Genomic DNA, 12,903 nt, shown 5'->3' on the forward strand with positions numbered 1-12,903 from the left:
AACAACAGACCATGGTCAGAATGACAGTTTTTCAATAACTAATTTAGAAGACAAAACATCATGGGGATGCTATCTTCTACATGCAGAAAGTAACCAAGAATTCTACAAGGAAGAATGGATGAGTGATATAGTTAGGTTGTGCAGTGTCCCCTAGTACCTGTTGAGTTAAAGGCTTGGTCCTCAAATTGGTGCTATTGGAAGGTGTTGAAAAACTTCAAGAGGTAGAACTTGGTAAGAGATCTTCAGTCATTGGGGATATGCCATCAAAGGGGCTGTGCAACTCCGGTCTCTTTCCCTTCTTCACTTCCCTACCAAGAGGTGAATGACCTCCACCACACACTCTCATCATTATGTGCTGTGTCACCACAGGCCCAAAGGAATGAGGCCAATCAGTCACAAATTAAAAACCCCAAAACTATGATCAAAAATAAAAATAAACTTTTTCTCTTTAAATCTGATTATCTTAGAGATTTCTTACAGTAACAAAAAGCTGACTAACACAAAGGGAAAGAGGTACAAATATCCAATTTAAAAATGGGCAAAGGTTTGAATAGACATTCGTCCAAAGATATATAAGTGGTCAATATGCATAATAACACACAGTCAATATCATCGGTTATCAGGGAAATGCAAAACAAAATGACAATGAGTTTTTGTTTTGTTTTATTTTTGGTATTGGGGATTGAATTCAGAGGTGCTTTACCACTGAGCCACATCCCCAGCCCCCTGTTGTATTTCACCAGAGACCGGGTCTCACTGAGTTGCCTAGGGACTCTCTAAGTTGCTGAGACTGGCCTCAAACTTGCAATCCTTTTGCTTCAACCTCCAAAAATCGCGGGGATTACAGGTATGCATCCCCATACGTGGCTAAAGATGCTTCTCCACATCCAATACCATAGCTCTATTAAAAAGAAAAATGTTGAAAAGAAATAGAGAAACTAGAACCTTCACACATTACTGATGGAAACAGAAAACAGTGCAGATGCCTTGGAAACAGTTTGGCATCCCTCAAAATGTTACACAGAGTTATCATATGACCTGTCATAGATATTCTTAGGAATCTACATACCCAAAAGAATTTTTAAAAATACATCCACACGAAAAATTATACACAAAACTTGTTCATGGCAGTCTTAATTTACAAGTGCTAAAAAGCAGAAAACATATCCATTAATCAATGGATAAACAAAAAAGTGGCATATTCACACAATGAAATACTATTTAGTCATAAAAAAGAATGAATGATCTATCCTGAGAAATAGATGAATCTTGAAAATACTACATAAAGTGAAGGAAGTCAGAAATAAAGTGTTTCAAAATGTATGATCCATTTATATGAAAAGAGTAGAATATTCTATAGCAATAAAAATTAGCCAACTCAACAATCAACATGCAATGAATCTTGTTTAAAAACATACTATTTTCAAAAAGTAGGGCATTGTGATTTTGAATAACATTGAAAAGAAAATCAACATGAGATGTGTAGGAGTTATATCACCAAGATGGTGGAATAGAATTTCCAGCATTTCAGTTTGCAAACACAATAATTTGCACAATTTTTCTAAGCCCCAAAACACCTTCACAAGAGCAAAGGAAAACAGGTGAGACATTATAGCATCTGAGTGTAGCAAATAAATAAGAAATGACACATTGGTAGGAATGGCAGTTCCACATTAAACACGTCACCCTTTCCCCACCCTAAGTACTTTGGCACAAAAATACCCTCTGGAAGCAGGAAGGAGAAAGAAATAAGCACTAGATTTTGGTTTGGACCCTAACAGCAAGCCTTCCATAGTCAAATCCAGTACCAGGAAAACCCCAATATCCCACACACTGTGCCAGCACTTGCAGATGAGGCCTCCTGGCCCATCCCACCACCAGACTGATAACCCAAAAATCCCAGTCTCTAACTAGTCCCATATTTTGGGCCTACCCCAGCAATAAGCCAGACCATATGACCTAGACTCCAGGTTAGCATTACAGACTCATTTCCAGGACTAATTCAGAACCAGACCATCACCTACAGTCTTAGGCTTCAAGTCTGCCCTCAGCACCAGCTTAGCACCCATAGACACCAGCATCAGGTCAACCCCTGCAGCCCCATGCTCCATACCAGATTACATGGCCACAAGTTCAGGCCCACCACAATACCAGATAGGCATCTGTAGCCTCAACATCAAGCCAGTCCCCAGAGACAAAACCCAGATCTGCCACTGTGGCCCTCTTCAGCAGACCCAGGGTTGCAGTCTGCTCCAGCAGACCAAGTGTCTAGGTCCATGCTAGTAGAACACAACACCAAGTCACAAAGTCATGACTTAGACCTGTCCCCATCACCCAAGCTCCAGGCCAACCCTCATGGACCTAGATTCCAGGTCAATACTATAAATAAAAGAGGTCCAGGTCTGCTCTAGAACCTCCCCTGTAGACTCAGGCCCCAGGCTACCTCTAGAAGACCCAGGATAAAGTCCCAACCCACAGACTTACAACCCAGACTCACCACAGATCTAAGTCACCCCCATGGATTCAGGTTCCAAATCTGTCCCAGGGGATCTGGTACCAGAATCACCCTAGCATCTAGCTTAATCCTGCAGATTCAGGCTCAGAGTCAATCCCAGTACCAGATCAGTTTCCAAGGACACAGGCTTCAGGTTGGCCCTCACAAATAAAGTCTCCAGGCCTGAACCAGCAAAGGCAAGTCAACAGGTCCTCCATAGTGGGAGCTAGCCTAGCACTATGGACCACGCATGAAGGCCTACACCAGCAGACCGAAGCTTCAGGTCTGCCCCCGTGGACATAGGCTCCAGGCCCAATCCTGTGGACCAGAAGCCAAATTTGTCCAACTGATGACCCAGGTACCAGAACCGCCTACCCAAGGACACCAGCAACAAGCCTGCAAATAAATCATGCCAAATGGTCTACCCACGATCTCTGAATAGGCTCAATGCTGAAGGGCATTCCCAGTCAAATATAGTCTGCATAGATAGGAATAAGTTCCTAATTCTTCAGTTGTGCAGATACCAATACAAAGAAACAAGGATCACTAATAATCAGGGAAATGATCAAAGAAAAAAAAATAAAGCTCTAATAACCAACACTAAAGGAATAGAGATTTACAAACTACCTGACAAAAAATTCAAAATAATCACCTTAAAGCAGCTCAGTGAGCAATCAAAAAACACAGACAGCTAAATGAAATCAGAGAAATGACCAAAAAAAATGAGAATTTCAACAATTGAAACTATAAAAAAAGAACACAATAATAAGAAAATTTCCATTCAATTTCAACAGCTGACTTCATCATGCTAATGAAAGAATCAGTGACCTCAGAGACAGGTTATTTGAAACTACTGAGTCAGAAAAATATAAAGATAAAAGAATTTTAAAAAGCAAAAAACACTTTAGTAGTTATAAAACACCATCAAATAAACCATTGTAGGCCAGAAGAAGCAGAGAAACAAGTTTACCAACGCTAGGAAAAACAAACATCCAGGCACAGGAATCTTAAAGATCTCCAATTGATTTCACCCAAATAAGACCACCCCAAAATAAACTAAGAATTGAAGATAAAGACAGGGTCTTGAAAGCAGCAAGAGCATCTAAAAGGCATATTCAACATAAGTGACATATTAGGAATTTCAATAAAACTAAAAGGTTTTCCAGCAGAAGCCATACAGGTCAGGAGAGATCTATTCAACATGCTGAAAGAAAAATACTGCCAAATGAAAATACTTTTATCAGCAAAACTATCCTTCAGAAATTAAGGAAAGGAAATAGCTTTCCCTAACAAAAGCTGAGGGAGTTCATCACCAACAGACTGCCTTATAAGAAATGCTAAAGAGAGTTTTTCAAAGTGAAAGAAAAAGATGCTAATTAGTGACATGAAAATATATGAAAGTGGAAAACACTGATAAAACTAAGTTCACATTCAAATTCAGAACACACAGTCCCCCATTATCAATGAGGTATACTTTCTAAGAATTCCTGTTAAATGTCTTAAACCACAAATAGGAATGCACCACAAATACAAATACTGTAATATCATTACAATCAATCTGATAACTGAGATTAAGTAACTAAAAGGTGTATAGTATATACACTATGGATATACTGGACAAAGAGATGATTCATATCCTGCACAAGATGGAACAGAACAGTGCAAGATTTAATCCTGCTACTCAAAACAACATGCAATTTAAAACAAATTATTTATTTCTGAAAATTTTCGATTAATATGTTTGGACCATAGTTGACCATAAACAAGTGAAACTACAGAAATCCAAACATTAGATGATGGAGACTACTGTACATTAATATACTAATGGGGAGGTGCAAGTCACTTACGTCTTTAGCATAAAGTTTAAAAGACAAAAAAATCATAGCTATAATAATTTGTAAGGAATACACAATAATAAAATATAAATGGATACATCAAAATATAAAATATGGGGGAGGAGAGTTTTTTGTGCAAAGTTAAATTCTGATCAGGGTAAAATAACCTGTTATAACTACAGGATGTTTTATGTAATTCTCATGATAATATAATAGATAACATAAAAAAAAATCAGAAGTAAGAGGGTTTGGGATGTAGCTCGTCGATACAACATGGGTTTAGCATTCAAAAGGCCCTGGGTTCTATCCCCAGAGTCACAAAAAATAAATAAATGAAAGAAATCAAAGTACATCAAAATTTTTAAAAATCATTTAATCACAAAGGAAGACAGCAAGACAGCAAGAAAGGAATAAAGGATTCACAAAATAACCAAAAAACAATCAACAAAGTAACAACAGTTAAGTCCTTACCTAACACAGTCAAAAGACAGAGTGACTGAATAAATTAAAAAAAAAAAAACCCAACTATGTGTTCCCTGAGACACTCATTTCACTTTTAGGAATATACATAGAAGAACATGAAGAACAAGAAGGAGTAGAAAATGAAAATGGAAAGTAAAAGAGAACAGAGCTAGTGATAGCTACAGATAGCTACATTTAGTTAAGATAGACTTCAAGCCAAAAACTGTAAAAAGAGACAAAATCATTATATAAAGATAAAGAAGGTCAATTCGTTAAAATGACATAACAGCTGTAACTATATATGCACTCAACACAGAGGCATCTAAATATTTAAAGCTAATACCAATCTATCAATTGAGAGAGACAGACAAAAATGCCATAATAATAGGGGATTTCAATATTCCACCTCCAACAATGTACACATCACCCATAAGTAAGGAAACAGCACACTCAAATGACACTGTACATCAAATAGACCTAACAGACATCTATAGAACATTTTGATCCAAGAGTACCAGAATATATACTCTTCTCAAGTTCAAAGGAACATTCCTCAAGATAGATCATATATTAGGCCACAAAATAAGTCTTAAAAAATATAAGAAAACTGAAATTACACCAAGTATCTCTTCTGATCACAGTGGTATGAAACTAGAAATCAAACACAGGATAAATTCTGGAAAATTCACAAAAGTGGAAATTAAACAATATGATCCCAAGCAACCATGAGTCAAAAAAGAAATTGAAAGACAAATTTTAAAATATCTTCAGAAAGACAAAAATGGATAACATAAAACATACCAAAACTTATGGGATGAAGAAAAAGTAGTTCTCAGATGGAATTCTAGAGCAATAATTGACCACATCAAAATAGAAAATCTCAAATGAGCTAACATTAAATCTCGAGAACTAAAAAAAACTAAGCCCAAAGTTGTTAGAAGAAAGAAAATAATATGGATCAAAGTAAAAATAGAAGAAATAAAAGGCCAGGAACATAACGGGAAAGATCAACAGGCTGGGGTACAGTTCAGTTCACACCAAGTATGCATAAGGCCTTATGCATACTTATACTTAAGCATAAGTATGCAATCCTCAGAACTGGCCCCCAGATCAACAAAACTAAGAACTGATGTTTTGAAAAGATATACAAATTCAAGAAAATTTTAGTTAGACTAAGAAAAAAAGAGGACTCAAATTATAATAAATACCAAAGAAATACAAGGAACATAAGAGATTATAATGAACAATTATATAGCAACAAATTGGAAAACCTAGAAGAAATGAATAAATTCTAGCCATATACAACCTACCAAGATACTATCATGAGTAAACAAACCCTGAACAAACCAATAATAAATAACAAAATTGAATTTGTAATAAAAAGTATTCCATCAAAGCAAAGCTCAGGACTTTACACTTTCACTGCTGAAATTCTGACAAACATTTAAAGACTAAAATCAATTTTTCTCACTCTTTCAAAAAACAGAAGAGGAGGGAATACTTTTAAACTCATTTTTTAAGGTTAGCACTACCCTGATATCAAAGTCAGACAAAGATACTACAAAAAAAGAAAATTACAGGTCAATATCTCTTATCAATATAGGTGTAAAATTCTCAACAAAATACTATCAAATTCAACAGCACATTATAAGGATCATTACGACAACCAAATAGTATTTATCCCTAGGATACAAAGATGGTTCAACATACACAATTGATAAGTGATTCACCACATTAACAGACTAAAGGAATAAAGCCATATGATCATGTCAATAGATGCAGAAAAGGCACTTGGCAAAATTCAACATCCTATCAAAATTTTTTAAAAAACTCCCAACAAATTAGCTGTCAGGAGTGTGCTTCAACACAGTAGAGACCATATACAATACATATACAATACGACAGCTAACATTGTACTCACTAGTGAAAAGTTCAAAGCTTTTTCTCTAAGATCAGGAACAGAACAAGCATGTCTACTCTTTTCATTCCTACTCAACATAGTACTGAAAGTCTTAGCCAAAGATATGAGGAAAGAGAAATAAGCACATCCAAACCAAAAAAGAAGAATTGTCCCTATTTGCAGATATGATTTGATATATAGAAAACCCTTAATATTCTACAACAACAAAAAAAAGAACAAAAATGAATTTGATAAAGTTGAAGGATACAAAATCAACATACAAATATCAGTAGTATTTCTAAACACTAAAAGTGAAAAATAAATCCAGAAAATAATCCCATTTTTAACAGCTACAAAAATGAAATGAAATACTTAAGAACAAATTTACCAAGTTGGTAAAAGATCTACACAACAAAAACTATAAAGTGTTGGTGAAAGAAATTGAAGATGCAAATAAAATACTAAATGAATTATTATATACGGCAATAATGAGAATTAAAATAATTCCCTTGAATAATTTGAGTTTGTATTTTTTGAACTGGATATCTTATGTTAAGGCTTTTTATTACTTCTTCCCCTTTTCTCTCATGTTCTATTCCAATTCTCTAATTTCTCTAGGATACATATTATTTAAATATGCTCATTTATAAAAACAACATGAATAATAATAATAAAGTTCATAGAAATAAAAGTGAGAAACTACCTGAAGCCTTGCTAATTGTGCAGTACGGGCTACTATTTTATTGTATGGCTCCACAATTTTTGCTTTCATCCTATGGGAGAGAAAAAAGAGAAAGAAGAGTAAGAACTAAATCATTTTCAAAATATAAACAGAAATATTTTCATACCATATATTTATAAAATGAATAACAATACCTATCAACAGCTCCCTGTAAAGCCCCAATTCTTGTCTGCATCATCTGAAGAACACCTGGGAAAACATAACAACTTATGTTGGCATTACAAATTTATAAGAATTCATACTGGTAAGAATAGACAAATAAAATAAAATTAATATATATACAAATATAATTTTAACTTTTCTGCCACCACCTTAATCCGAGCAACCAATATCTTTTACTTGCACTGTTAACAACAGTCTGTAACTGGCCTCTTCCTTCAATCCTTGCCCCACAAAAGAAATCATACAGGGAACTGAGTGTGATTGCTTAATGTATAGGGTTTTCATCTGGGGTGGTAAAACGGTTCTTGAACCAGGTAGTGGTGATGATTACAAAACACTGTAAATGTACTTAATGTCACTAATTTGTATACTTTAAAATGGTTAAAATAGTAAATTTTGTTACATGTACTTTACAACAACAACAAAGCCCTGAAATCTTGAAAAGTTCAAATTATTTCATACTATTCTTTCACTTAAAACCCTTCTATGGCCTCCCCTTCACTTTTACATTTAAACTATAGTCCATAGGTTGGTCTGTTAGACCCCACATGATCTGGAAATGGAGAACTTACTCTAGCTAGCCCTCAATCTCCTACTGAATAATTCCTATTTCTTCAAGTTTTCTGCTTAACAAAAACAATTACTAACAAGATCCTCCTCCTAATTTAGATTCCCATTTTTATTCACTTTTATAGAGTATTATATTTTTACTTTATGGTATAATTATATTAAGTAATTACATATCTAGTTGTATATCTGTTTAATGTTTTACTCCCCTACCAGGCTATAAATCCTGAGATTAAAGAAAGTATCTTTTTCATTCACTACTATATAACCAAAGCCTAACTCGAATCATTCCCAGGTAGTCAATAAATATTTTTTTTAATATTTTGTTTTAATTGTAGGTGAACATAATACCTTTATCTTGTTTTTTTGTGGTGCTGAGGATTGAACCCAGGGCCTCACACATGCTAGGGGAGTGCTCTAGCTATAACCCCAGCTCATCAATAAATATTTATTGAATTAATGAATTATGTGTTATACAAATAAACATGGACAACAAGCATATTACTGCCTTTATACTCCAGGTTTACAACATGACGAAAAAAATTACAAAATTACTAAAGTATTTTCAGAGAGACAGAAATTAAAACTTGATTATTTAGGCTTTCCATTATTGTGATTCAATTATTTTGAATTCTCTTTAAAACTCAGTTTCTATACTCAAGAGGCATAGTCATATTTTGAAAACATAATAATCCAAACAAGTTTAAGTATAGATATCCTCTCATATATTAAACAAAGTAACATAAGAATTAATAAAACATTCCTATCAGCATACAATGATGCATTAACATGGTTCAGTTCAACAGAATCCTCCAAGGACTTGAGGATTCAATTTTTTTTTTCTTTTTGCTGGTTTCATGGATCCTTCACCATAAACCTCCAAGAATGAACTCCCCTATTTGTCCTTGTTATCTTCATTTCCTTATATTTTATTCTGTCCACAACCCACTCTTCATTAGTTTTCACTAATACTCCACTAAAATAGATCTTACAAAGGCCACCTGAAATCTCCAAGTTGCCAAATTCAGTAGTCAGTTTTGTCTTTAGGGTCACAGAAACTCATAACATAGTTGACCACTCCCTCCCTGAAATACTTTTTTCTCTAGGCTTCAAAGTCATCACACCCCTGGGTTTCCTCCCAACTTGTTAGTTGCTCCTACTCCTCCTTTGTTAGATCGCTACGTGTTGGAGTACCTCCTAAGACTTGATCCTCAGCAATCTTCTCTACTCCATCTACAATCTTTTGGGGATTTTATTCAATCCCAATGTTTAAATACTATCTATTCAATAAAATACTGATATATATGTGTGTATATACATATGTATATATACATACATATATCTACATAGATTTTCTTTGTATTGAACTATATACACAAACACATACAACTCCATCCCTGAACTCTGCTATGTTAAATTTAAGATGCTCAAGATAACTTCTGACCAACCCCAACCCTGTCAAAAAGCAAAATTCTCTCCACTCTCTCCCAACTCAATTTCCAGTATTAGGTCAATCTGTACTTAAAGGCTCTTAATTTCCCCAAGAACATACTTAATCTGTAATAGCTGATAAGAATATACCTTCCAAAGACTCAATCCCTGTTGCTTGTGCCAGTAAGTCTTCATGTCTTGCAACAACCTGAAAATGAAGAAAAAGGTATTTTTCTTGGTTACCGCAATAAAGAATTGAAGCTCTTTCTTGGTGTATAAAGAAGACAAATACTAATACAAAAGAAGGTTATGAGGTTGTGAAAGTGTGCTTAAAATGAGTTATTAGCAGGAACACATATACCTGTTTATAGTTCAACACAGAGCAGGAGGAGATACTGCCTTTTCACTAGCCCTATCTTAGTCTATTTGGGCTGCTAAAACAAAATACCATAAACTGGGTAATTTTATAAACACAGATCAAGGTGCAGGCAAATTTGGTGTCTAGTGAGCACCCTGTCCTTATAAACAGTGCCTTCTGCGTCCTCACAGGATAGGAAAGGTGAACAGCTCCCTTGGCCCTCATTCAGAAGGGCATTAGTCATCTTCCAAAAGCCCCACCTCTTAATGTTTATTACTTTGGGGATTAATCTTCAACACATGATTTCTTAAGAAACAAAACACTCAGACTATAGGTAGCCCCTTGTTTTCCTAATGAGATATGTAAGTGGAGTTTTACCAAAACTGAAAAAAATCAGTTAGTTCTTGATATGTTATTATTCTTTCCCTTTAAAGAATGTTTTCAAACATCAGGTTTTCTTGGTTCTTGGACTTAATTCAGTATCGTCAAAGCCACATCCTAATATGGACAGATAAGGCACTTAGTGCCTATCTATCCTTAAATATATCCCAGCTTCCAGTTTCCCAGTGTCACAGCAAATCCTCTTCCCTACAAAAGATTGATATTTTTATATAAGAAAATTAGGGCAGTGTGATTGACCAAAACAAAAGCAAAGAAGGTTAAGAGTTCAAGGTCATGCTAAGCACAGTGGCACATGCCTATAATCTCAGCAACTCAGGAGGCTCAGGCAGGAGGATAGCAAATTCAAGGCCAGCCTCAGCAACTTAGCAAGGACCTAAGCAACTTGGTGAGACCCTGTCTCAAAATAAAAATACATAACAAGAGCAGGGGATGTGGCTCAGTGGTTGAACACCCCTGGATTCAGTCCCTGGTACCAAAAAAAAAAAAAAAAAAAAAAAAGTAAAAGTCACTGGCAAGAGATTCCTGCTGGGAGCACTAAGAAATTATGCAAACCTTTAGACTAATGAAAGAATCCTTATCATTTTTTACCCTTTATTCCAACCAATAAGAAGTCTCTTACTCATATCTACTAAGAACTAAAGCTAGCTCAGTAAACTTAAGTTCCTAATCAGCAGATTCATTCATTGACACCCTCTGCTTTGTTCTGTTTCAGATATCACTGTCATTCTATCAAGTCTCTTCCTCTCCTACCCAAGTGTTTACTTTTAGTCTTATTTAACTCCTGAGGTTATCAGAACACATCTGAATTTTCCCCAAGTTCTAACTAATAGTAAATCTTTTGCAATATTAATCATCTCGCTGATAAATTAATTTTATTGTATTTATTTTATTAATTAGCATTATCTCAAGTTTGCTTCTGTAAAAACATCACTTATAACATGTTCAGATCTCTTTCTGTAACTCAGAGATTTCCTCTATCTCACATCCTAAACTTAACAGTGTAATTAGTCCTAAGAGATGTTAAATTCATACTGATTCCTACAGAGAAAGTACTACGTACAAAACAGAGAAAATAAGCATAAGTGGACAGAAAGAATTTCAGATGGCTCTTGCAAAAAGCCAAAACCTTGGAACTCCACGCAGAGTTAAGTACATTCTCCCATATCTCACAAACACCTTGTACTACTCTATGTAAAATATGCACCATCTGCTCGCCATTACTTCTGTCTGTCTGCCACTGATCTATGAATCCTTGGAGAATCAGGAAATGTGCTCTATTCATTTCTCTTTCCCCACAGCCTGACCCAAAGCATGACAATTAAGTGTTTTCTAAATATTTGTCAATAAATATTGAAGTATATATAATAAAAAAAAAATTTTAAGTTAAAGTGACACTAGAAGTCATCCAAATCCTTCTAAACTGCTATTTTATTTAAGAAACTAAGACACAAAAAGGTTAAGTAGATATGTCTTAAGACATACCAGATCTAGGTTTCTTGGAATGGCCCATTTATTTGCATATTTTTTCACTATCTAAAAAAGAATTTATTAAGTCCCTATTCAGACAAAAGGCAATACCAGAAATATATGGTTAAACTAACCTATAAAAATTTTAGAATTGTAGAAGAGGAAGGAACCTTCAAGATTATCTGCTGCAATCTCCTCTTCTTAGTCATTCCAACCCATTTGATAGATTCAAAAAACAACAACAAAAAACCCCCACAAACCTCAAAGATGATAAATGTCATGAAAGTCAGTTAACAACACAGTAGAGATTAGGACCCATCTCCTAACTGTTCATGTTGTGTTCTACCCACCACGATATTTATCATATTTATCAACTTTCTATAATTTCAGCAAAGGTTTACTTTGTGCTTACAAAGTGTAAATTGCCAACATAACAGACCAATTTTTCTCCTTCCAAAATTCCATTTTCTATTACTTTTAATCAAAGAAATTCTATTTTTTGCTCATTATATTCATTGTACATCAATTTAGGTGGTAAACAGAAAGAATAAATAAAATGTTTTAGGTAGCTATATTCCTTTTCAACTAACAAAGAGGCTTACAGAAAACGTTGCAAAAATGTAGTCTGAAAAATAAGTCACTGGTAAGATATGCATTTGTTCACATAAACATGCATTTAAATTTAACAATGATGATCTTACAAAGAGGATAAGTTATCATTTTAGGCTGAATAATCTGTATGAGCCAATAGACCTGAATTACCTGTAGATGTAGCTCTTTATCCAACTGACTGATCCCTTGGGCAAGTTTGGCTAGTTGTTCAGCAATTACAGCTTGATGAATAGATTGGGAAGTATATGTCTTCACATCAAAGTCTTCATTTAAAAAGTCACTATAACACTCTGGGGGAAAAAAATCAGGACAATGCTTTATATACCCTGTCCTAAAGCACAGTTATTAAACACAGCAATTATAATCCTAACTAACATATTTTGATATCTTCCTATACACTGGAAACTGTTATAAATGCTTCCTAATTCACTGAGGAGTGGAGCAGGCAACAGCAGAAGAGTAGTGAGTATA

The 12,903-nt window shown here is 34.7% G+C and overlaps 1 protein-coding gene across 1 annotated transcript in view; it reads right to left on the reverse strand.

Annotated features, from left to right (window-relative positions):
* Positions 1–12,903, reverse strand: part of Cog5 (component of oligomeric golgi complex 5) — a 332,336-nt gene that overhangs the window by 312,786 nt on the left and 6,647 nt on the right. Inside the window, exons 2-5 of the mRNA XM_047560136.1 lie at positions 12,583–12,722; positions 9,744–9,801; positions 7,568–7,622; positions 7,395–7,464 (exon numbers count right to left, since the gene is read on the reverse strand). Coding sequence (XP_047416092.1) covers positions 7,395–7,464; positions 7,568–7,622; positions 9,744–9,801; positions 12,583–12,722 — 323 coding nt within the window. The remainder of the gene's footprint in view (positions 1–7,394; positions 7,465–7,567; positions 7,623–9,743; positions 9,802–12,582; positions 12,723–12,903) is intronic.

The sequence above is a fragment of the Sciurus carolinensis genome, chromosome 8 (genome assembly GCF_902686445.1).
Source record: "Sciurus carolinensis chromosome 8, mSciCar1.2, whole genome shotgun sequence".
Classification (NCBI taxonomy): domain Eukaryota; kingdom Metazoa; phylum Chordata; class Mammalia; order Rodentia; family Sciuridae; genus Sciurus; species Sciurus carolinensis.